The sequence below is a fragment of the Bombus bifarius genome, unplaced genomic scaffold (assembly GCF_011952205.1).
Source record: "Bombus bifarius isolate JDL3187 unplaced genomic scaffold, Bbif_JDL3187 scf7180000008233, whole genome shotgun sequence".
In the NCBI taxonomy this organism is placed as follows: Eukaryota; Metazoa; Arthropoda; class Insecta; order Hymenoptera; family Apidae; genus Bombus; species Bombus bifarius.
In genome coordinates this window covers 312,563-339,585 of record NW_022884528.1, presented here as the reverse complement: position 1 = coordinate 339,585, position 27,023 = coordinate 312,563, and the positions used below count along the sequence as shown (strand labels likewise).

Here is a 27,023-nt window from a genome sequence, read left to right as displayed (position 1 = left end):
CAGCCTTGTTTTAACATAGCAACATTGAAATTATGATACATTTAAAAAACTTGTTTCCTCAGTTTCTTAATAAATTTGTACATGATATTTTTATTGCCATTGGCAGGTGACATACATTTTTCTTTGTCATTACCAGTATTATCATCATCATCCTAATCATTGTTTATTTCAAGACTGTTATAATATGATCATAGAAATGAAATATCACTTTCATTTAATCATGTTGCATTATGTTAAAGATGCTTTCTTAAATATCTTTTAATTTAGTTAGAAATTTAAATGTGATAAAAAAAATTGCAGAGCACTTTATGTACACAGTGTGTTATTTTTGTATACACGTATAATATTTTGTTTGATTATGCATATGTGTATGTATATATACTATATATAATATTATATAATTTATCAATAGATAAAAATTTACAGCACATATAATTTTAACTGTACATAATATAAATACAAAGACATTGTTTTAAACTATTAAATTGTAATTGGTATAATCATAATGCAAAAATAAACATGTAATTGTTGTAAGATTTATGATTCACAGTACTGTATAAATTTTATATTATTTTTCACAGTTTATGTACACATAGCACATACAGTAGTTTGTTATTTATTTTTTTCAATACATAACTTCCAGCAGTGTCATATACTCATCAGTCATTATTTGTGAACTGCCTTTTATCTTTTAATACTCAAGAATTTAAAAAATGAAATATTTTATAAGCTACGCAATAGAAAAATTTTTTAATTTTATACAAATATAAACAATTCTAAGAATATTGTAACAAATACATTATATATAATATATGAAAAATTATTTTTTTATATCAGTATATATATATGTGTATTAACTGTAAAAAATAATTTTTTAACGGATATCGTAATTTTTATTAAAGTATTGTAATTGAATTATTAGCATAATTTTTCATAATAATATCTTTTATCTTTGCTTTATCTTACAATTTAATATATGTAGTTTTCCATGTTCATTAAATTTAATATGTAAAATAATATATATATAACGAAAATTGTATTTGCCAAGCTATTTTATTACAGAAATTTCACATCTCTCAATAGTTTTGTAAATATTGCTTAAAATGTATGGTTTAATTGCAGCATCAAATAAGATAAGAAATGCTTTTTATGTGCTATATGAAAATATTAAATTATATTAGTTCCTGTCACCGATTTCATTTCAAAGATTATGAATTTAGAAGGTCATTCAATACATATTGTAATAAATATAGTTTCTCCTTAAACATAGTTGTATATATATACATACACATTCTACTTTTTTGCACAGGAAACTAAACTCAGAATAAAATAATATAAATTGTAAATTGAATATACATATGTAAATTATTTATATAATTAACAATACTTATTCCATATCTAAATTTAGAATGTAGTTTTCAAATGTATTAATACTGTTGTAAGCAAACTTAGCTGAAATCCTAAGTTGTAACGTGTATCAAATATAAAAAACAACAAACAATGATATGATACATATCTTCAAACTTATAATTTACATCAATATGTGATTATCAAAGTCTTCAATTTTTTTTGTACATTATACAAAGGAACAAATATAACTTAAATTATAGTTTAATGAATTTTTATACTGTTTAAATCTTTTGTTTAATAAATGCACTATTAATGCTATGCTCATGTCTAATAATATTTTGTAATAGGAATTGCATTAAAATATATCTTATTAGACATGACTATAACATATTTGTATTTTTTTAAAGATAAAATGTTTTCCTTATAATTCCTATATAAACATTTGTCTTTTGACATAAAACCAGTTCAACAGTTTGGCACAAGTAATATTATTTTATCATATACAGCAGTGCAGAAAATAATTTTCTTATAACACTGCTGTGTCACACTAAGTGCCCTTTTTATTAGAATATTTGTGTTATACTTGTAATACATATTACTGTTACGTAAAATTTTTAATTATAAGGATTCAATCCTTATCTTACTTCTTAAACAATCTATGTAATTCAAAACCTACATTATACAGCATCCAGATGGTTATTAACTGGCATAACATATTATTTTATTGATTGTATATTTTATACTTTTAAATGTTTAAATTATTATTATTATATACTTAATTATTTAGATCATTGATAGCTTGTAAGATTCGTTTAACATGTCCTACTTTAGTAATACCAAGTTCCTTGAGATCTCTACGGGCTAATGATAATAATTCCCTACCTCGTATATCGTGAGAAACAAATTTATCAGTATATTCACCCAACTGTAAATTCTCCAACCAGGAACACACTTCTTGTACACTCCATGTAGTAACTTGATCTCGAATAGTATGTGCTCCAGAATTAGCCCCTGAACGTCGAAACTTTAACCAGAACAAACCTCTATGACGATTCTTTCTATCTCCCTATACAAAGGTACTTTTGTGAAACGTTCATTTCTAATATATATTTTTGGATTGCATATATGGTAATCATATAAGTTGTATTTATATATAGAGAGCAGGACCAATTCATGTGATCATTTAAGTATTTTTATTATTAGTAGACCAATTAAAACTTTTTGTCATAGATAATAGATGTAAAGTTGTACAAAAAATTGAAAGTGATCTTGACAATTTACTTAAAGAAAGAAAAGAAAAAATCTAATTGCAATATCTTGAAGATCTTCTGAAACCATATATCATTTATGACAATAACTTTTTGATTAGAATCAATAGAAGTGACCACATTAAATAGTTCACTCTGCATGAGACTTAAGAAAGATAAGATATTACAAATTAAAAAATATGAATGAAGAATTATACCTGCTCATCTGATGGTAAGTTTTGTAAATATACTAATCCTGTACCTCCTTCATCAAACGTAAATTTCTTTAATTCCTGTTCCATACTGGCCAAAGAAAATGATAGTTTATTTTCTAAGTCTTCCCGTAATTTCTGAATTATATAAATTTTGTTATTAGAAAATTATTACTGAAATATCAAAAGGGATATAAGAAAATTAACCCTTCCACTATTAGTTCTTCATGTACTAATTGTCATAAGCTATATAGCAAACTCAAAGTCTTTGCATGCTCCTGTATATATTTTTAGAGGAAGTGCAAAATTAAATTTGATTGTTCTGTATCAGGAATGATAAATTAAACTAGTTTTAAAAATACTTTAGTGATATTAACAATGACCATAGCTGATCTAAGCCAGTGCTTAGCAGAAGAGACACAATATTATCTTGTGCAACCCATTATAATGACTACTTACAGTTGTGGAAGGATTAATCATATTAATGATTAATCATTATGTATGTCACAATGTATACAAAATATGTACTTACTAGACTCTGTGCTTTATCTCTGAGTAATTCGCATGAGTCTTCATAAAGTTGTCTTGCACTTGACACCAACTCTGTTACTACTGGTCTTAAATTAATCTGTTGAAATGAAATGAATATAACTTATTAGAAATGAGTATAGTTAAAAAAATTTGTAATAGTAAATAATATCGATAATGAAATAATATAATTAACTTATATATTAAAATTAAATAAATAACCAACAAATAATAGTTCTTTAAAGAATATATTTAGTAAATTAATTATAATAAAAGAATACTAAAAGAATATTACTATCAGAAAAAATATAAAAACATTTGCATTATTTATGTTTAAGAAAAATTATAAGTAAGAATTATGGTATGAAATAATAAACTATACTAACTCCTTGCAAAATTTTTCCATCTGGATGAACTTGTTCAAGAGCTTGTGCTGTTCGTGCTGCAACTTGATACAAATCTGGTTCCAAACTTGGATGTGATATAATGAGAAGTTTGACCCATTTAACTAAAGTTGTAACTACTTCGATAAATCCCAAAAGAATATACATTTCATCATCATTTAAATATGATGGCTTATGTGATTGTAGAGACCTAGTTTGTGATTGCAATTGTGTATTGCTCAAAGTAGATGCTGACTGAGATATTGCATTGAGTGTATTGCGTTGCTTCTCCTCCCATGTTTTTAAGGATGTTTCAAGTGCCTACATTTCGATATTGATTATACTACACATATATTATTGTAATACTAAAGTAATATAATTCTAAATTATTTACCCTATTTCTGTAAAGCATTTGCATACGATTTTTATGTATAATACGTATAATACCAGGAGGTTGAATCCAAGCTTCACCATCAACTTGTATAGGTACTCCCTCATCACCCAAAATATTAATTTGAACTGTTTGACACTGTGCAATTCTATGATGTTGTAAGTTAATTAATCGTGATGCAGCCATTTGAACAGAACCAAATACAGCTACAACTTCCAATATACGATCATCAAATGAAGGTGCTAAAAACAAATCTCCTTCTTTTGTTCCTCCCCAAAAATTTGTACCACCCATAAAGCTAAACAAATATAGTTTTGTAAGTATGGAATGTTGATGACAATATTTTACATTTTATTTTTATGTTTTACTTTTGTATTTTTACCTTGGAATGTTTAATACAACAATTCCTTGTAATGAAGGCAATGGTATCCGTTGACCATCACATTCTAATTGTACTCTTTGTTCAAGATTCTTATATGTTTTTTGTAACCATTGTTTGGATCCTAATACACCATACCACATGTAATTTTTTGCTCGTGAACGACATTTTTCAGGATGTTCTTCCCTTTTATGATGAAAATCAAGACTAATTTTTGCATCTATGCCAATTCCAAAATAATTATTCATAACACAGCGTTCAAAATAGCCTTCCCTGCAAAATTGCAAAAATGATATTCTATTTTATGCGTCATATTCTGTTTAATGTATTCTTTTTATTTTGACTGCAAATTACTTATTTCATTAATGTATAATATAGATTCCATTATTGTATCCTTAGTTTCAAGTTAACTTTCAATATACACATTTTGAAAATTTCATCATTAAAATTGATATTATGTATTAGATAAGAAGTTGCTGAAGTCATAATATTATGTGTATATATTGCATAAAATTAGCATAGCAAGAAACATATAACTTACATTAATGTTTCATCAGGATCCATTAATGGTGATACAGCAGCACATAGTGCATCTGCATTTGCAAGTAATGCTTGACTAATAAGTCCTGTTCCACCGCTAACATCTATAAAGACATAAAATAATAAATCTCGATAAGCAAATAGTATACGTTTGACTGCATAATAAAAAAAGTTATATGTTCAATATACACATAATTCTAATGAGATTACTTAAAATATCTTAATTTTTTCTTATTAATTTTATATTAAAATATTACGTTTCTATAGACAGCATTCAAATTTTGCAATTTTATTTTACATTATAGTTAAATTATAACAATTATTTTATTATATACAAACATTATTCTATATAAGTATTAAAATATTTACTTACTTGGCCACATGGGTAACCGAACTAATGGGTTAATAATTGGCAGCTTTTTAACATCTTCTGTTTTTTCAACAGATTTCACTCTTTCGTGACGTAAACTTGCGTTAGAACCACCAAATTTCGCAGCTGTAGCAGCTAAAGAAACAACTTCTGACGCTTTTAACAAACTTCCGCTGCTAATCCGACGAGTTGCTTGAGGAGAGAAACCCGATTCTGGTAGTTCTACACTTACTAATGAATTACAAAATTATAAAATAATTATTTTATAGAATAAAGTTATATATATTAAATTTGAATAAGTAAATTATGATAAAAGTTACACAATATTGTGAATTTTTCTAAAATAAAATATTTACAATGATGTAGCAATTTTTGATTATTTGGATAACTATTATCAAATTTAATAACGTGCACGCGCATATGTAGTAGTAATACATGCTAATTTGTACATAATTATTTAAATTATTTAAAATGTAAAACATTAACTTACATCTTTCCATACTTTCACCAATCTGTCGTCTTAAATAAGGCTTCATTTTATATTCTACATCTGAATCGTGCTGACTTTCAATCGACATTGATGGACTGGGAGGATTAATTATAACACTTATTGTAGGTGGAAAGTTATTAGGTTTTTCGTTTGTTGCAGTTGTTTCCGAAGATACAGTAAAGCAACATACAGGGCTTAGTAAATCGGATGCTTTAGCATCTTGAGAATCTTTAAATTTATTCGCTTCGTTTACATTCTGTCCTATTGATCCCACTTTGTACTTAATTTTGTTCTAACGGAAATATTCATTAAATATTTAAGTATAAATTCAAGTATAGTAAAATATAAATAATGAAGATTCCTTTATAAACATATACCTAATAAGTATTAATTTTGTTATAATTACCTCTATTTCTATAACAGTAGAACTCTTTGTTGATCTTTTAAATGATCGCCTAGCAATTTCATTTGTAAAATCTGTATTTTCTAATTCATTTTCTAGGTATTCTCTTACAGAATCATATTCTTCTCCATTTATTATACTAGTTAAATCTTGTCCTATTAAACTTTCAGAATTTTGTATTTCACTAGTGACCATTTCTGAATTATCGGGAGAATCAATGTGCCTAATTTCAGAATCAAATGCATCACTACCTATATACCCTGAAATAAATACCAATGAAGTACAATTTACATCTTCTGAAAATATTCGTACGAAAGTTGTTTTTAAGTATTCATTATAACTTTAATTATAACATTTTATCATTTAAAAGAATTTACATTTACTGATTTATTAATTCATTCATTCATTGATTTACTGATTCACATTTATAAAGTTATATAAATTATTAATATATTTTATATATAAAAAAGTGCTATATTACAAATTAAAAAATGATAATAATTTTAATAAAATAACGTCATTTCTAATATAAATATTAAATAAAATGTTACAAAATAACTAAAATAAAAAAATATAAAATAGAATTTAAAATAATCTAATTATCCAAGAACTAGAAATTATTATATTGATATTAATAATACTACTACTTAATTACTAACTTAAAACTAACTACCTTTAGTTACTTCCATTTTAGTTTTATTTTCAAGTTTTTGTTCATGTTCTTCTGGTGATTGAATTGAATCTATGTCAGAAGAAATGTCTTGTGTAGTTCCATCTTCCGAAGGTGAACTTGTGTCAAAAGTAGTTCTTGTAACACTAATTTGAAATTCTGAAGAAATATCTATGTTATTAGAGTCAGATATTTGTTGGTCATTAGATTCAGGTGTTTCTGCTTCTTGCTCATTATCCAGAGAGACAGACTGAGCTGTAGGCAGTTGAAAGTTAAATGAACTGAAAATAAAATCCAATAAACTTATTAGTTTCTGTATTTTCGGTAACATTTATTTAAATTAGAAGCTTTATTTTAATTTGTAAAATATAATCTTTCAAAAGAATTTGTAAACATGTAAGAAAAATGATAAAATATCACATAATTTGTTTTTGAATTCAAAATATGTGTAACTTTTTATATTATATTCAAGTAGATAATGAAGAAAGCTTGATCTTAATTTTTGTTAATAATTTATATATCACACAAAAATAAAGATATTTACACTTGCGGTAAATTTTCACTATTTCGTCTACTATCAGCAAAACCATCAGGTGCAGGTAATGTCAATAATTCCTCTGGTTGAGAATCTCTCCTAAGATCAGGTATTGGACTCAAAGATGCCAAGTTAGGCACTGGGCTAGTACATGTTGAATTATCTGCACTTCTTACAGATTCTATTAATGGTCCTACAGATAAATTGTCAACGTGATCTACTCTTAAACCAGGGATATCCAATTGTTGTCTTTTATCTACAACGTATTTTTTCATTATAAATATTTTTATTAAACAAGAACATAAGATACATTAAAAGCTTTTTAATAAAAATTTTAACCAATTATTAATATAAACTTACTTGATATTGAATTTAATACAGTACCATCTTCTAGTGAACTATTTGTATTTCCTATTTTAGTAGCATGTTTTGTATTTATATTAATCTGATTATCTATAACCAAATGAGAATATTCCACAAGTTTTCTTACAATTCTTTTCAAACTGTTTGCTCTAAAAGTTAACGAAGTTCAATAAAAATATTACTCATTTTTTATTTATATTTAAACAAACAAATATTTAACATACCTCGAAATTACAGTTTCCTTTTCTATAAGTTGTCTCCTTTTCTCAACTTTTTTCAAATTTGTTATATCTTTCTCAGGTTTTTCTAATACACCTTTTTCACAATTATCAGGTGAAACAGAAATTTCAGTATTTAAAGTAATGTTATCTGCATCATCTAAGTGCTCAGTTAGATATCCTTCCTCTTTGCACAATATTTCTAAAAATGAATTAAGTTTTTGCTGAAGTATTTTACATTTTTCTTCCACTTGTTGGTCCTCTGAGTTTACATTTTCCAATATATATGTTGCAAAATCTTTCACTGTGCCACATAAAATTCTGTAAAAAAAAATTGTATTAAAATAATGTATATACGTAATTTATATATGCATATTTTTTTCTTAATAATGATAAAAATATTATATTAATTAAATAATTTTATTTATGAACTTATAAGTTAATGAATCAGTTTCTAGTTGCTACCAGAGATTTTATATTTATTTTTATATTTTTTGCATGAAATACGTACCTAATATTAGATAAAACTACATTTTCTTCGTCTGATTCTAAAATATTTGTTATATGAGTAACAACATTATCCTCATATTGATGAATAATGCTAGATTTTAATGTAGTATTAGAATGAGTTAAAACACTTTTAGGACATGGCAAAGATATGCTACGTTCAAAAGTCATAATACTCCACCGATCAAGCATTTTTGTGCCTGCTTTCTCATACTTTTCCAATAACTGGGGTAAATGAGCATCGTCATCACAAGAAGATCCCCAACCCAATACACGTGCTAGGTCATTTCCAGTTCCCAATGGTAGAACTCCAACTTGACACTGCTTCTATTTTAAATTTTTATGCAAAGAATAATCTTATTAGAGTTCTTAAAAATACGTGCATTCGGAAGTAATTGATACTTATATAAATGTTTTAAAATCTCGAAGTCTATATAATCATATATTGCCAATCAATCAATTATTTTTACATAGATATAATGAAATAACTACATAAATATTGAGACATCAATTGCACTATTAAATGTATAATTTTTTATCTATTACACAACATACATCGCAAATAAGCAAAGCAATAGTTAAACATTCAGAGAAAAGAAGTTTGTTTCTTACAATAAAAATACAAATTTTCAATATCAAATTTATTATAAAATATTTAATATTAGTCTACTGTGCAAGTAACATTCTATTTCCTAAATTTCTTATTACATATAAAATAACAACCTTAATGTTCCTAGAAAGCTTTTGTTGCAAATGCGACTACAAATTATAATGAAGATATTACTATCAATTATAAAGGTGCTTCCATTAATTTTTAGTATATAATTTAAGATGCATTTTGAATAATAACAATATTTAGGTAGATATACATTTACATGTACATACATCATTCGATTTTCCTTCTATTGTTATGTAAGTCTTTTTTTTATTAATCTCTACTACATATTTAAAATATAGTTATTTATATTTACTTAAAATAACTGTCCATAGAAGAAATAAATTACATAAATTTTTACATGAAGTATGTATCACACAGTAAAATAATTTATATCCGTTATTAATATTTGTTACATTTTTATTTGAAAAACGCTTTTATACAAGTCCTAAAAATATATTCTTATTAGATATGTCAGTGCAAATAGTATTATGAGCATAAATAAAATTTACTTTAATTTTATATAATAAATAATATTAATATAATAAATTGATTATCATAATCAAACTAAATATTTTATGATTACAATTTTGCACCTAAAAATTGATAAAGAAACACTACCTAGAATTGAAAATCAATTTTATCAATATTATTTATAATAATCAATGAATTTTAAAATGTCTTATTTAAGAGATATGAATTTTATTCTTTAAATATACAAATACAAATTGGTAATTAAAATTCAAACTATGAACACACACTGAACTACGAAATATTTTGAACTTGTAATATAAAAGAGTAATTATTATTAAACCTTAGAACTATGTTTTTTAATCAATTATATCAGATTTTGGATTATTTTTGGATAAAAATTATTTAATAAGAAAAATAAATTGGATTTTTAACTAATAAATTTTAACTAATAGTAAGCATCTAGCTGCTCAACATCTGAAACTACTAACTTAACTCATGTATATGCATCTACATAACAGTAAAACCATAATCAGCATTTATTCTAAAGCAAATGTGCAAAATCTTGTAATTGCATTATATTATGTGTAAAAGAATACAATAGTTAATAATTCAAAGAATTATTAGGAAGAAAAAATGAAGTAAATATGTATACTAATTCAATTTTTATCTTCAAATATTTTATAAAACTTTTTATAACAATATAAGTAACATTACAACCTATAAGCATACCATAAGATAGTTACTGTGATAAGAAATTGTAAAACTCCTACATTCTTTTGTACTATTAAAGTTCGTAAAACTGATTCTCAATGCTATCATCTGCAATTATATCTTATATTATCACTATGGCTGCAATCTACTAATATATGGAACATTATACAGATCAATCACACACCTTTTGGATCATCTGGTGCAGCATTCCACTACAAATCCAAATCCAGAGGAACTAATTCCATTGTTATAATCATAGGAAGATTTGTTTTGTATTTTAATCCAAATTCCATTGGTTCCAATACTGCTCCAGTCTCTTAATTACACTGAGTTATGTAACAAGATAAGTGAAACATAAGAAACAAACTTTTGGAAATTTTTCCAGAAACATTCGTTTTAAAGTGAAAAGTGTCTAATACAAATGTTAAATTTTCAGTTTCATTTCAACTTTTGTTCTTTTTCTAAATAACCATTTTATATCTATCTATTTGTTTACTATTCTGTGTGCTTAAAGTATTTATCTGTAAATAATTTTATAATTTCCAAAAAACCTTACATTGCCTAATAATATAATAACTATAATAACTCATTTTACTTTTAAAGTTTTGATATTGTAGCTGAATTTACTGTGTTTACAATTATTGTGTCCAATAACTACGTTTTAAAATTATAATAAAATTAATAATTGGTAACAATCATAATAAAAATGTATAATTCATTAAACAATGTAACATTACTTGCCTATACTATTTCTGTAGCTAATAATTTATATCATAATACCCTTCTTAAACTTTTATGTAATATTATTTAATAATTAATAGTAAATTATATATTATATAAAGTTATGGCTTTTATAATAGAGTATGTTTTAATATCAGTAATTACTTAAACTGATTTAATATGAATATGCTGACCACTAAATGTATTAAAAGATTTAAAAAAATTACTATATGAAATTGTGAATTAAAAACGTGTAAATAATACTCTAATACTTAAATATTTATAGTATATAAATAACAAAAATATTTAACAAGACATTCAAGAATTATCAAAAAATGCGTGCTTAACTTACACTTACCATCTACAAATAAAGTTAATGAAGCTTCACGTATATAAAGAATCCTAATGCACAAACACCAGTATCATCTGAAATAAAATTATAAAAGAGACACGCCATGCTGTTTGAAATATTAAAGCTTTTCATTATTATATACTTAGTCTTTCTGTAATATTTACAAATTTATATTACTAAGTTGAGATTTAAAAAATAATTTTAAATATTTATCCTTTCAATTTTTTTAAAGTCCTAATTTTAATTGTTCAATCTTATACATTTTCCATATTACCTTATAAGTATGCAATTCTGATTTACATAAATATAAGTAATAAATTTTATAGTTGCATTTAAATCTAAATACAAAAAATGATAACGAATTTACATTTGAGGAAATATGAATTATTCTTCAAAATTGTTAAAAAATCATTAATTGACATTAAAAGAGAAAGTTAAAAATTATTTAGGATCGAAAACAATAACAGTCGAAAGTTTAATAACAATGTTGTGAATCTCACAATTTTAAAGATTTTATCATATTAGTTATAATAATTATCAATGCACCAACCCAAAACAAACTTACTTATCAAAACTAATGATTTTATTAAATACAAATAATTAATTCTCTTATTTTATTTAGTTTAATAATTTTCAAATGAGTTTAAAGTAAATTATTACTAATAAAAATTATTGATTATTTAGAAAATTATAAATAACTTGTTGGAACGCTTCTTCTAGATTTATTTATTTAAAGTTTTACTTAAATATTATCAAAACATTATCAATGTTCAAAAATGAATTCGATTTCTAAAAATTAAATATATTTTTTCTACTAATTTTCAAATTTATTCTTTGTTATATATACAAACTTTGTATTTAAACAAATATATTTTGAAATGAAAATTTACGAAATTAATGTGATATGAAACAAAGTTTTTATCTAGTACTTTTAGCTAATAGTAAATTAAAATATTATATAATCACAGAAAGATTAAGCAAATTGAATTTGTGAATATTGTATTAACTTCACCTATTACAAATGATTTTGTAATTTTAAATAACAAAGGCAAATACTATTTATCAAAAGAACTGTGTGATTGTAGATGACATAATATGATGACGATAGTTTGAATAGTGATATGTCAATTTTTAATGTTTAACCTCAATGCAATAGTAAATCTTCAACAAAGTTATTTTATTCTAGATACACTACATATCATTATTTAAATTTATTAGTTTTCATTATAAAACATGTTTGATATTATACTTAATACTTCAAATATAATAGTACATATTAAATATTGTGCCTTGTTCAATATTCAATGTCTTTCAATATTAAGTTTTCTCATGCAGTGATTATAAAATTGTCGATATACAATTTTCATTACACAAAGCAAGTAAATATATCCCTCGTTTATAAAAAAAATAGGAAAAATTCAATACAGAATCCTCAGTAATGGTGTATTTTAGGATAACTTAATACTTCTAGTAAGTAAAGTTAACGGAGTACTTAAAATTTGCCATTTCAGTAAATTGGATGATAAAAAGTTGGATATTTCAATTAAAAAAGCAAAATTAATTTCTAAATTTCTATTTATACATGTGAAAACTGTTATCACCATATTATATATCTCTTACAACCATATAATTTTTCTAAATAATGCTTCTGCTTATTACTTAAAGGAAGAAACCATAATTGAGATAAATAGTGGGATATCCTATATGGATATGTAGTATATTATATAGCAAGATAATATGACATTCAAAACAATAATAATAAAGTGCAAACATGCGAATGATAAAAAAGTAAACTCTTTTTATTATTTCCATCTCAAAATTGTAATTTTTAAATATACTATAATATTTATAATCATATTTTATATTCGTGCATATTAATACTCTACAGAGCATTACAGCTTCTGCATGGCATAAACATATTCAAAGTGAATTTATATATACATTACATAATAATACTTTAAGATCATGCAATTAGCAAATATTTACAAAATCACAAAATTATTTGAACTTTCTGCTTACATGCATTCCTAGGCGATCAATTTCAGAAAGAACCCAACCAACAGATCCATCTCCACTGCATACCAATATACGAAAAGGATCGAAGTGACGGAATAATCTTAACCTATTTGTAAAGAAATATTAATAAGCTGTATTGGCTTAATCTAAAATTATACAAAATTATATAAAACATTTTACCCTGGTCCTGGTCCTCCTTTTATAAGATCAAATACTTGTGCTGGATTTAATAATTGTTTAAATCTTCTAAGAAATTTAATACCTTGATTGTCACCTGATTTACTATTTACAAATACTAAAAGTGGGCTGCATCCAGTAGGTCTTGTAGCTTCCCAAGCTTCATCGCTACCTATTAAATAATTATTATGCATTATATAAAATTCGTTATATTACAAAACCAATCTAATAGAAATTTGTCTTCTGTGATACAAAATAATAATATAAAAGCTTAATATTCATTAAATAATTATATATCGCAACTAAACTATATAAAATAATAACAATAAATATGAAATATATTAAGAAAATTTTATAAATAATGTCACCTATACTATGCAGTGCTGTAGGAGGAACTACACTCAATTTAACTGGTCCTAATGGACACTTAACACTTATGGCTGGTCTACAAGCTGTATGTACTGTAGCTCTGCACCATAAACATCTCCAATCTTGAAGCCTAAATAGTTAAAATAAGAAAATAAGTACGAATTTTAAATACGAATTAATGCATATTTTTCATAAATTAATGTTATACCTGAGAACAGAGCCACAAGTTTTATCACATACAGAACATTTTGAGGATACTGGTAAATTGCCTTCCATCCATTGATGTGGCATAGTAATGTTCTATATGAAAATAGTTCATAAAATAAGTTGTAATAATTATAATTCTTTCTCCAATTAATTCAAAGAAATAATGTCATAAAAAATAAAAATCATTTTTATTTTGTTTTTATTTTAATCTTCCTTTTATTTGAATTACTGTTTTCTTTAATACATAATAAAAAATATATTTCAATAAAAGAAATTATATATTAACTTTTCTATATTTAACAGAAATAAAAAATGAATGTATAATATAACCTTAACATTTTTCAAATGCCAGTATCTTTAAGAGAAAAATTTTAATCAACTGTTTGCACATACCCCATCTTGGTCCTCAATAATGTCCTTGCCAATAGATGCCAATGTGGTCCATTTGCAATTATTTATTGCTTTTATGCTACATCGTTTGTGTACTTTATATTTACATATTTCACAACTTAAACCATGGGAAGTAACACCTATAACATATAAGTCAATATGTATTAACTATCTATAGTAGATAATAACATAATATAATACAATATATCAAATAACATAATATAATATATAATATCAAATTTATAGATTAACTAATACTTAATAAAATACCATTAGAATTACAAAAATTGATACATTTAAGGACAATTTTATTGTTTTATAAATATCTTTTATCTCTTGACAATTTTATATTGATGTTTGTTAAACATCATAGAAATATAATTACCTCAACAATTATAAACTTTATTTGTAAAATTAGTGTAACATATTAAATCAAATATCAAAAAACATATATTAACAACAAAAACGAAGTAATAACAATAATAAAATAAAAACGATATAATGATACTAAAAATAAAATATAATTTACTTAATAATTAAAATATACTTTTCTTTTGTAAAAATTGAACAACTATTTTATTAAATACATTAATTATAATAATAAAGAAAATTATTTATAATAAAATATTCATAAGTACCATAAAGAGCATCTCTGCAAATATTACAGTAAGTTGGTCTTGCATGACTTGTTGCATACCACTGATGATTACCACTAAGCATTTCTGCAATTCCAGAATCTGTCTGAGTATGATTTTTTGTTACTGTTCTTAATGCATTCAACCAATCTTCCATTTCTTGTTTACTTTTCCCACAGAGAACCAGTGATCGAAATGGAGTTATCACCTTAAAACACATATGACATACAATTATATATTATAATAAAAATATTTGTTCAATATTTTACTTTATTAATGTTGAACATTTCTATGAAAAAATATGAATTTTATATATTGTTTTATATAATCTTTGTGAGAAGAAATATCACACATCATCTTTTTTATTGTTCTAAATTAAATACATATTAAATAAATAAATATAACAAATACACTACATGCGATAAAGATTACTACAACTGCCACATTTATATTAGATTATAAATTGACATTTAATTTTGAAAAAAGTAACCTTGTATATGTATTTATGGCGTAAATCGAATTACCTTGAATCGAGTACGGGTTCTCTGTTGCTTCGGTGACATTTGAATTGCAATCTCAAACACGACATTTGTATGTATATAATTTGCACGTACTTTAAAGAACAACAAATGTTACATTCAAACGATAAAAAACAATTTTTGAACATACGAAAAATATAACAAAATGTATTGAGCATCGAAATAACGGAAGTATATAATAGTGGTGTGCGCACGATGCTCTTTTCTTCTTCTTTAAGCCATTGCTATGTCCTATTTTCCATGGCGCATGTCATGTCACCTCATTTATAAATAAATATCCGAATGAAAATGTAATGCATTATCGTAGAATCTTATTGTGTACGTAACTTATATTGTCAATGTAGTTCTATTATTCATATTATTCAAATCTCTTTACCATAAGAAGAGCTGAAAACGAAAATTGAAAACGAATTATATAATTAATTGTTAGTGCCTTTATTTAAAGATTCAATAGTATTAACATATGTATATATATATGTGTATATTTATTTTCATATATTGATCACGTAATTAATTACAAATTTAAAAATCAGAATCTTTAAGATTATAAAAATTATAGACTTAATTATTTAAATTAAATATACATTGACGTGCAAATTTCTGACCTCATAAATTCTCCTGTTTATATTTCAAAAGTGATACATATTTTAAATTTTGAATGTTTGAGTAATATTATACAACTATCTAAGAATGTGTATTATATATAGAATATGTATTAATTTGTGTATTATGGTATTTTCTATTACTTATCATTACATTGCGGATTTTTATGCATTTATGGTAAATTTAAAAACACAAAGCATTTAGAATATACATATATACAGAAATATAAAAAATATTTGAAATAAACTAATCATTATAAAATTTATAGAATAAGATATATTGTATATTGTATTGTATATATTGTATATATAATCTATATATGTTTTATTTTTTTAATTATGGCCATAAAAATATATATTTGCATAAAAATTCACGGTTTATTTATCATTCTCTTATAATCAATATTGTTCAAAATTCTTTTAGATACCATCTTTCAAATGCAACATTAAAAATTTATTCTAATCTGAAATTTTTGCACGCCATTGTAAATTATAAAATTGAACTAATAGCAATAATTATTAATATCCTATTCTGTCTTGAAAAAAGTTTGGTAATAAAATGAATAATAAAAAATAAGCATATATTACAATTGTTTGTACTTAAAATGCAAAATTTTGGTATATTAAGATACTAAAATTAAATATAATGCTGTATATTTTTTAAAAATATAATTACAATTCATTTACAATTTTTAATTAATGAATAAACAAACAAATACACGTATGGATGTATGACACATAAATAAACTGTGTATTATATATACGTAATTCATAATATTTGTTTATATGTTTCATAAAAATAATTCTATATAAGTTTATTTACGAACTTAAATATTATATGTTATAATAATGAAACTTCTAATAAAAAAGAAAGACAGACAGGCTATAAAAGCCAAAGGTAAAAACGTTACACAAAATGAGATGAATCTGATCTTGATGACTAACAGCGACCATGCAATCTTTTTTAACTTGTTCTGATTCGGATAATGACGTAAACGTCACAAATATTTCTGTAGCACATTTACATGAGAATTTAAAAGTGTAAAAAACAGTTGGGAATTTTCATGTTTTTCTACAACAAAACGGATTATGCGAATAAGTTGATTTTCGATACCAAACAAGAATATATCTAATAGTTATTTAAAAACTAATAAAAAAATATAAAATATTCTTGTACACGTGTGATACTTTTCATGATTATACTACTGTATGTATTCAAATTCTTCTGACTGAAACAATCCAATATGCTTTTTTGAAACTTCCTTCTCAAACTGATATGCTATTCTCTATTTTTGCATGGGAGAATAGCTTTGCACATTATATATTTATACATATATCCGCTGCCTTTTAGATAGAGCTAAATAGAGCAATAGAAAATGGAATAGATTTAAAATCAGAATAGAAGAGCACCTGAAGGATGATAGGTCTGAAGAAGAAATAAAATTGAAAAGCTGAAAAACAAAGAAAAAAGACTTGAAAGAAAGTGATCATAAAAGTGATAACAGTGATGAAGACTGTTATATAGACTAGAAAATACCTGCACTTATATTTATAAATTATTGACTAATCGAAAAGGTAGAAAAAGAAATGTATTTGAATTAACTTTCTGTACTTTTATAATTTTATAAGTAGATTTGAACCTAATGAATTTATATTAATACAAGCATGTAGAATAGAACATGAGTGAGTGTGGAGAAAAGAACATTATAAGAAAAAGAATTAAGAGAATCAAAATGAATGCAATTCGTATAATGTAATAAATATGTTTGAATATAGTGTACAAAATCAGAGAGTAACATGAAGAAAAATAATAAACCAAACCAATTTAACCAAAAATAAAAATCCTGATTGAAACTTTTACTTTATGGAGTAAAAATAAAATATTACAAAATGAAATCAAATATTGTTAGCAATCACAATATATATTTTAATAATAATAAATATGATTATATACAGTCTTTTTTGGATATAAAGCACAATGAACAACATGGCAACATTGTTTTTACAAATTTAATTTATAGCAAAATATGTATTAGAGATTACATACAAATCGTTATTGACATCTTTAAAGAGAAATTGATCTGTATAAATTTTCAAATATTTAGATATAAGCATAATAATTGTGTAATATAAATATAAATGATATATGAATATTAAAGATAACTCAAATAATATATATAATCTCACTAACATTTTATGTGTGGTACTTATATTTGAAATATTTACATTGGTTTTAAGCAAATGTATATGTAAGGCAAATTTCAACTATGTTTGAACAAAATTGTAGCTTTTAAATTTGAATAGAGAAACAGATAAGCTAGGGAGGTATGAACAAACAAGTCTGTTAATGGCAAATGAAAAAGGTTAAGTGAACACATAAATGAAAATAAGCAGCAAACATCTCACAAAAAAACAATACAAATAAATTATAAACACTATAACAGTATAAGAAGACAATAGTATAATTTGGCAATTACTCTGACAAAAAATATTGGAAAATTTCTCGTATCATTCTAGCAGTATCATTATAGCTTTTTACCATTTTAATTTTTAATAATAATGTAACTGCAAAACTTTCATAATTTTTGAAAATAAAAGAGCATGAAAGATAATTATTTGATTTTAAATTTTTGCTATAATTGTATAACTACATATACAGCGATATATAGTGGCATTATTAATTCCTAAAATCTTGATGTAGGGAAACTATATGATTTTGCTATGTATAATATATTATCAATAAAATTACTGTTATATTAGAAAAAAGAACTATAATAAAAGATGTAAAATAAATATTTAAAAGTTTTGACTTCAAACACTATTAAGTAACTACATTATATACAAGAATAACAAAAGTCATTCAATATAAATATAGAATAAACTTGCAATATCATTATACAGGGTGGTTGGTAACTGGTGGTACAAATGGAAAGGGGGTGATTCTACGCGAAAAAAGAAGTCGAAAATATAGAATAAGAATTTTTCGTTTGAGGCTTTGTTTTTAAGAAAATCGACTTTGAATTTTCGCTCGGTACGTGTGCACTTTATCACGTCTCGTTATAACGGATCTCACTGTAGATCGTTGTCTCGATGGAAAAATTAAAAAAAAAATAAAAAAAATGTTTATTCTATATTTTCGACTTCTTTTTTCGCGTAGAATCACCCCCTTTCCGCTTGTACCACCAGTTACCAACCACCCTGTATACGTATAAATAGTAATAACATATATATATTTAACAAATTATAAATAATTTTGTGACTTTTACCAATTGTGTTTGTCCAATTCCTATAATAGCAAACTTTTGTCTTTTCAAAACAAGATCTATTTTAATTCCAGTGTAACTCAATATTTTACTACAATCCATTGTGTAAATTTATGTATTAGATTGCAGATTTTTATGCATTTATAGGAAATTTAAAAGTGTAAAATTGCACACAATACACACAATATGAAAGAGTATATAAAATGTCCAAAATATAATGCTTTCTATAATACTTAGTAAGTAAAATAATTTTCTATCTAGGTTTTTTTAAATTATATGTTGAAAATATGAATTCGCACAAAAATCTGCAGTCTAATAGTATAATAGCGTTAATTGACTAAAATCTCAAGGAATACTGATGGAAATGTAAACACAATACAAGTTTGTTATCATTTTATCTCTATTTATTTTGTATATTCATATTACATCTGAGAAAATTCACTGAAATTATGTTAATAAAGGTTATGCTTTCATGTTAGTATAAGCTGGTACAATACTGTATTTACGTACCATTTGCAATTTTCACATTATCATAATTATGACGTAAGAACTGAAGATAATACACGCGTGCTATTTTTCTATTTAGGAGTGTACATATACTATCTTGCACTATAATTGTTTCACTGCAGCATTATTTAATCTCATTTACTGTGATAAAATATACTGTCACAAACATTTTATTATGAACAACATTATGGAAAATCATACTAGCTAGGTTATGTTTACATTGAAGTGAAATTCTCGACACTGTTGCCAGAGTTTGTTTCGCCATAGATCGTATTTAAAGTAGGCTGTGATATAATATATCTCTAACTGTTATAATTTAATTGTAATCAAAATGCAACTAATTGTATTGTATAATTTTCTAAAGTATTCTTTTCTTTTGTTTTCTTACTAATTCTTGTTTTTCAAGAAATTACTCAATACACGGATGTATATGTTTTGTTGGGCCATTATGCCTTTATATTCCTTTGTATGTTACGGTTGCAAACAGGCTATGTAAACTGTTACAAGATTTTTCAACTAAATAATTTGTATTTAAAAAATTTTTAGGCAATTATTAAAAAAATATTAAATTTTTAAAAAACAAAGCTACAGAGAGCTTTCCGATAAGATTATTATTGAATGCATATCATGAAACCTTTATGTAATTATATGACATCATGATATAAAAAATTATTACTTATGTAATAGAATTTTGTAATATATATTTTAAACTTATTTTACATTAAATTTATTTCGTTTTGCATAAACACAAATACTTCAATATATTTCTGTTCGTGAAGCTAGTAACTTAGTTGTAACTAGTTGAATACAATAATTAATTGTTACATTTTTTAAATTTAATTGATAAAAATGTTTGTTTGTAGTTATACATGTTTATACACAATAAAAGTGATTGAAATATGGAAATTTTAACATATTTAACAAGAAAATAACATATAATGCATGTTGTCCAATAAATCAATTGCTATTAGTAGTGGTACAATATAACGTATGGTTGGGTGACCTGGCTATGTTAAACCTGCGATCACTTGGTTCAAGAGAAAAGATTAGAAATTAGTCAGAATCGTGTATATGGTTAAATTCCTCAGTAGATAATTAGTAATTACTGTGTTATAATATTAAAACTAATTAATATAAGATATAATAATGATTTTGTTAGAGATACACAATAGGATACTAGAAGAAACGTTAAGTAACAAAATAAAAAATACTCTGTCGGGGTAAGTAAAGTGCTTCCTTTTTTAAGGTCAAGATATTTTGCACATTTTTAAGATAAAGTTGGGGATTATAAGTTAGGGCGGTGTCCGTTTCAAATATTAGTGACGTTTATTGTAGTAGAATATTTAATATATGCATTACAAATTTCCCTCTAAATTAAAACAAACAGTTTTAAATCCAAGATTTCTGCATTATGTCAAACAAGTGTTTATATAAAATGCGATGTTCATAATATTTGATTTTCTGCTTAAACATTTTTACATATATATATCTGATTATTTTAATATTAAAAATTGCATACGAGACTATGTAAATAATGCATAAAAATAACATATAGCCAAAATATATATAAAATAATTTTATAACGTTATTAAGTAATTAATTTTTCCTGTTATCAATTTGTAATTTTGTATTTAATACAATTAAGATATATTTTCTTTGTAGTCATAAACCAGAATCCACAGATGTTGTTATAGCAGATTTTGATGGAGTTTTATTTCATATTTCTAACTTAAGTGGTGACAAGTCAAAAATTAGAGTAAGTTTTAAAAAAAGCTTTATCATATCTGTACTTTTCATTGCATGATAAGTTTTCATATAATCATCTCTTTATAGTAACAATATTATCAAATTGATGTATTACTTTTTATATTTAATTATAACTATAGTATTTATTTATTATTATTATTTATTTATATCATTTTCAGTATTATCATAATCAAATTTAGATTTATATAATGTGCTTTATTTTATTTTTTACTTTATATTTTGATATTTTTATGTGTTTGATTTTTTTTGTTAACATTCTTCATTTTGTTACAGATAAGTATTTTACTTAAATTTTATAAACAATTACAAGAACATGGGGCTGATGAATTACTTATACGTGAATACGGATCTTACCTTATAGCTCCAGAAAATGGTAAACAAATTAAATTATATTTGAAGTACTTAAAATTGTTATTCAAAAATTATTAAATAAAATATTTGTATTTCCATTACTAGGTTACAATGTTTCTGTATTAATAGACTTGGAAAATTTGCCCGAAGATTGGGAATCATTAGTTAAAAAAGTTGCACTCTTAAAGAGACACTGTTTTGCCAGTGTTTTTGAGAAGTATTTTGATTTTCAAGAAGAGTATTATGATTCACCAGGTACCCAGTTGCAAAAAAGGGCAGTAATTCAATATAGAGACGAAGAAACAATGTAAGAATATACTTTCACTTTGCAATGATAATGAAAGTAAGCTATATTTAATTTATACATATTTTACATAAAGGTATGTTGAAGCCAAAAGTGATAGAGTAACAGTGGTATTTAGCACAATATTTAAAGATGAAGATGATATGGTTATTGGAAAGTTATTTTTACAAGAATTGAAAGAAGGAAGACGTGCAAGTCACACAGCTCCACAGGTTCTATTTAATCACCGTGAACCACCATTAGAATTACAAGATTCTGAGGCAGCTGTTGGAGACTGCATTGGATACATCACATTCGGTAGATATAAATCTAATTATGCCTAAATTTTAAAAGAACATAAAAAACATGCAAAGAATATTAAAAGTTACATATTTATCTATCTCATTTGTTATATGTTTCTTTTTGCAGTATTATTTCCAAGGCATACAAATAGAGAAGCTCGTGATAATACTATTGATTTAATACACATGTTTAGAAATTACTTACATTATCATATTAAATATAGTAAAGTTTATATTCACTCAAGGATGCGCACCAAAACAACAGACTTCCTAAAGATATTAAATAGAGCAAGATCTCAATCGAAAAACACTGAGAAGAAAACCATTACGTAAGTTCTTTAAAAAATATATGCTGCTTAATACATTATATTAGGATAATAAATATAAAAATGTTTTATGTTTTACAGAGGTAGAACGTTTATCAGGAAGGAATGAGTGTAAACATAAGATTATATTCCTTATATTGTTTTAATAAAGGATAAATGACAAAGCTCTCATTTATCTCATAGATTTGCTAGAAATTTTTTGATCTTCTGGCAAGAAATATTGTTTGTAATGAAAGATTCTAATTCATCAGATTAATGAGTTAAAAGCTGTCAGTCTTTGAGTCTTACCACTCATTGTCTCTGAACAGTACAATGATCTTTAGAAAAATCTATATTGCTGTAAACATACTTAAAATGTGTGTACAGCAACGAAACGCATGATTAAAAAGCCATTTTATATTGAAATTCTTAAAGTAATATTACAAGAGTGCATAAAGTCTTCGAAAAAATCAGGGAATACATAGTCTGTTTATGAATAAAGTTAAAAAATATCCTGTGTTTTACTACTTTTACATGTAAAATATGATCTTAATGCTATTAAGCTTTATGATCAAAGATGCATAATCGCATGTTCTACTTTTTTAAAACATATTTTATGTTTATTAATTTCAGGAAAATTGTCATTTTCTATAAATTCCACGTACAACGAAAATGTTTAAAATAACAAGGAATGCGTGGATTTTATAAAGAAATATATCAATGTATCATTTGTATGTTTAATAACATAGCACTGTCTTTTTTGATAAATTATTTTTGTTAGCTATATTTTATTGTCTCTTATTAACGTATAATTGTAAGATAATAAAAGTATTAATTCTATAAGTGATGTAATTACCAAACCTTTGTTTGTATTAATCGGAAATATTGATCTAATGACTATGAAAATTAGTACTATTGATTTGTAATTAGCAAATGGATGTAAGGGTTGGAAGACATGATTAAGGTGAAAACTAGGGAGTGCCAAATACGGGTGTTCATTAATAACCACACCTCTTTATTTAACACTGACATAAAAGCTACAGTATGTGCCTCTTAAAATTTCAGTTATACGCATTCTTTCACACAGTATTCCATACTGTTCTACCCTTCTGTTTAAAACTTTTCATTGTATTAATTATTCCTATGATTAAGTGAAAACGAATTAAAAATTTTTTATGTTAATACAGATTATATTACATTTTTTAAAATATGTAAGTACCATAGATTATTATAACCATTTTTATTATAGTTAAAATGTATGAATATATACTATAATGTGATATTAATATAAAATACTTTGTTGATAGCGTTTAGAAACAAACTTTATATTATTTTGCATTACTTTTTTAATGTAAAAATTCATTTAATTAAAGTTTACATTTATAATTATACATGATATATAATTATGTGATTAATACTATAAAGAAATGAAATGAAATATTCACAATAATGACTTAACAATGATATTTATTCTCCATTTAAATATGTCTTACTTCTTAAAATTTATTTAAGTGACTGAATCTTTTTAGTAATTAACTATGAAGGAATTGGATGAACCAACTATTGCATCAATTTTATCTTCATCCTTTCTACCATGTTCACCTCATGAAATAGCAGTACGACCTGGAGACTGTGTTGAAGGCAGAGTTGAAAAATGGTTGGAAGATGAAGCATTTTCAGGATTTCGAGTTTGGCAACTTGCTGGCATAATACTTTCTATTTTACTTAGTGTATTGATTGGACTTTGTTGTTGTATCCGATTTAGAGTGCCACGAACTAAACAAGAAATAGAAGCTGATTATATTCGAAAAAAAATAACAGAGAGTTTCAGACAAGAATTATCTAAAATCAGTAATACGGAAATGGATGATATGGACTTGAAGAAAGGTAAAGGAGTCCAAAGCAAGGTTGTAACAGAAAACGCTTAATAATGTTTTCATTGATTTACTTTATTATTTCAGTTAGTTTAAATACACATATTTGTTCTTTATTAGCATTAAGCACAATTCAAAATAAATTTGATATGGAAGTACAAGAGGTACAAAAGGATCATCAAGAAGCAACATATAAGAATATACAACATGGATTACGATCAAGATTCAATGCAATGTTCAGTGGAATTCATTTTACTAAACAAGAACATCCTAATGTTGACAGCATAATTTAATGAATTTACAAATAAATGCGTCATTATAGAACATTGATATTAAATACTATATCTACAATTATGATTAATTTTTTGAAACAATAATATTGTTAGTATTATTAAATTTTCAGTTAAAATTTGTAATAATTAATTAAATTACGTATTCATTGTAATAATATTAAATGAAATAAATTCTATACAGCGTTAATTGACTAAATATAATCTTTATTTTATGAATATAATACAGAAATTAATTTATCATACATGCAACAATAATCTATAGCAAAAGATAATACATTTTAGAAAGCACTTAATAGGACTAATGTATATTACCTACCACATTATGTTTTATTTACTTATATTATTAGATGGTTAGTATTGTTAAAAGTGCAGATTTCTCACTGTTATTAAATAAAATAAATTGTTACAAATTATATGTAATTTAAATGAGACATTATTCATAAAAGAAGAAGCAATCACAGTACAAATTTTATATTTTCATTAATGATTAAAGATTATTATTACGTTTGTTTCTAAACGATATAAGTTATTAATGCTAGTACATTTATAGAGTTAAATCATCTTATATGTATACGAAACAAAATTTTTAGACATAATTCTTATTGTCTCTCTCTCTCTTTCGCTCTCTCTTCTCTTACTCTGTCTTTCTCTCTCTTCTTTGAAAACCAAAATTTGTTTACTCTTTACTATGTACGTAAGACAATTATAAAATTATTTACTATTTTAATTTTAAAACAATTTTTGGAAATGTTATAAAATTTAACAGAATATAAATATTTATAAAACCTATTTATTAGCTGGCAAACAAAAAATAACTAACATTATTGTAAAATGAACCAGATATAAAATTATAAATGAATTTTTACGATTGACTTTACGTAAAAAGCATTAAGATGAGAAACAAGTAGCAGAAAAAATAACAAAATATGAATCCTTTTAATAAAATTCTGAATATTCAATAAAATGAGTTTAATAAAAGTTAAATTTTAATCATCTTTTTAGAAATATGGTCTCTTTATAGATATAAACATTTCTCATAGAGAAATAAAAATTTTAGAAGAAATATGACTTATCATATATACATATATCGCTCGCTCATATTATACACACACGCATATAGGAATGATTTAATTAATCATAGTGTTTTAACTACCTTAATGCTCCTTCCACTTCATAAAATGAAACTAAATTTAGTAAGGAAATTGAATTAATCTAGATTTTTAACATTGTACAGCACCAACTGGTGTATTATTTTCCATATTTTTAATAATATCACATATAGTAGTTATTCACATGGAATATTTTAATTATACTCTGATGAAATACGACATTTAAAAGTCTAATACTTTTAAAAGCTCGTATGGATCAATATATTTTATTTTAGAAATAATCCATTAAGTTAAGAAAGAAGCTGTTTATTTAATATTTATATTTATAGAAAAGAAATATTTTCTTACATAAATATTTTTTTTTAAGATTTTATAAGATTTTTTTAAGATTTAAATATTTTTTTACAAAAAAAATATTCTTATAAGGACTTCTCCCTTAAATAGATATTTTTCTTTCTCAACGAAAAATCATAGGAATAAATTTAAGGAAACTGTAATATTACTGATGTATCTCATTTGAAATTAGATCTATACTG

The 27,023-nt window shown here is 24.3% G+C and overlaps 3 protein-coding genes across 12 annotated transcripts; 2 read left to right on the top strand and 1 right to left on the bottom strand.

The window, feature by feature from the left end:
* Positions 1-1,735: 1,735 nt before the first annotated feature.
* Positions 1,736-20,458, bottom strand: LOC117211447 (diacylglycerol kinase eta). 8 transcript variants are annotated; one of them, XM_033455321.1, is made up of 25 exons: positions 20,207-20,457; positions 15,817-16,218; positions 15,296-15,500; positions 14,661-14,797; positions 14,269-14,360; positions 14,060-14,190; positions 13,695-13,863; positions 13,518-13,620; positions 11,505-11,507; positions 8,768-8,913; positions 8,591-8,680; positions 8,086-8,400; positions 7,859-8,010; positions 7,508-7,754; positions 6,967-7,244; positions 6,297-6,553; positions 5,891-6,182; positions 5,404-5,631; positions 5,032-5,134; positions 4,494-4,763; positions 4,115-4,409; positions 3,724-4,041; positions 3,342-3,437; positions 2,816-2,947; positions 1,736-2,416 (listed from the first exon to the last, which is right to left on the bottom strand). In XM_033455321.1, exons 2-25 carry the CDS (start codon positions 15,853-15,855, stop codon positions 2,126-2,128), a joined length of 4,389 nt encoding a protein of 1,462 aa, XP_033311212.1. In that variant the 5' UTR covers positions 15,856-16,218; positions 20,207-20,457; the 3' UTR covers positions 1,736-2,125. The 8 variants fall into 8 exon arrangements, with proteins under 8 accessions (XP_033311212.1, XP_033311211.1, XP_033311207.1 ...); XM_033455320.1 differs by having other exon boundaries at positions 1,736-2,374; positions 8,591-8,913; positions 20,207-20,458; XM_033455316.1 differs by having other exon boundaries at positions 8,591-8,913.
* A 622-nt stretch (positions 20,459-21,080) lies between these two features.
* Positions 21,081-23,723, top strand: LOC117211449 (probable actin-related protein 2/3 complex subunit 2). The gene is made up of 7 exons (XM_033455326.1): positions 21,081-21,423; positions 21,866-21,959; positions 22,244-22,343; positions 22,427-22,628; positions 22,702-22,922; positions 23,034-23,235; positions 23,314-23,723. Exons 1-7 carry the CDS (start codon positions 21,350-21,352, stop codon positions 23,339-23,341), a joined length of 921 nt encoding a protein of 306 aa, XP_033311217.1. The 5' UTR covers positions 21,081-21,349; the 3' UTR covers positions 23,342-23,723.
* Positions 23,724-23,848: 125 nt separating this feature from the next.
* LOC117211450 (transmembrane inner ear expressed protein) lies at positions 23,849-25,436 on the top strand. 3 transcript variants are annotated; one of them, XM_033455328.1, is made up of 3 exons: positions 23,849-24,422; positions 24,741-25,098; positions 25,173-25,436. In XM_033455328.1, the coding sequence occupies exons 2-3, from the start codon at positions 24,750-24,752 to the stop codon at positions 25,376-25,378; spliced, it is 555 nt and encodes a 184-aa protein (XP_033311219.1). In that variant the 5' UTR covers positions 23,849-24,422; positions 24,741-24,749; the 3' UTR covers positions 25,379-25,436. The 3 variants fall into 3 exon arrangements, with proteins under 3 accessions (XP_033311219.1, XP_033311218.1, XP_033311220.1); XM_033455327.1 differs by lacking the exon at positions 23,849-24,422 and having other exon boundaries at positions 24,636-25,098; XM_033455329.1 differs by lacking the exon at positions 23,849-24,422 and having other exon boundaries at positions 24,639-25,098; positions 25,206-25,436.
* The last annotated feature ends 1,587 nt before the right edge of the window (positions 25,437-27,023 follow it).

What these genes read in the sequence shown, in the direction of transcription:
- LOC117211447 (XM_033455316.1), bottom strand. Translation starts at nt 15,855, where the DNA reads ATGTCACCGAAGCAACAGAGAACCCGTACTCGATTCAAG. An exon ending in ATGGAAAAATTTTGCAAGGA is followed by an intron (nt 3,438 to 3,723) that starts GTTAGTATAGTT and finishes TCATTTCAACAG; the next exon opens with ATTAATTTAAGACCAGTAGT. An exon ending in ACTTACCATCAGATGAGCAG is followed by an intron (nt 2,417 to 2,815) that starts GTATAATTCTTC and finishes ACCTTTGTATAG; the next exon opens with GGAGATAGAAAGAATCGTCA.
- LOC117211449 (XM_033455326.1), top strand. Translation starts at nt 21,350, where the DNA reads ATGATTTTGTTAGAGATACACAATAGGATACTAGAAGAAACGTTAAGT. An exon ending in GTGACAAGTCAAAAATTAGA is followed by an intron (nt 21,960 to 22,243) that starts GTAAGTTTTAAA and finishes ATTTTGTTACAG; the next exon opens with ATAAGTATTTTACTTAAATT. An exon ending in CATTGGATACATCACATTCG is followed by an intron (nt 22,923 to 23,033) that starts GTAGATATAAAT and finishes TTCTTTTTGCAG; the next exon opens with TATTATTTCCAAGGCATACA.
- LOC117211450 (XM_033455328.1), top strand. Translation starts at nt 24,750, where the DNA reads ATGAAGGAATTGGATGAACCAACTATTGCATCAATTTTATCTTCATCC. An exon ending in TGATATGGACTTGAAGAAAG is followed by an intron (nt 25,099 to 25,172) that starts GTAAAGGAGTCC and finishes TTATTATTTCAG; the next exon opens with TTAGTTTAAATACACATATT.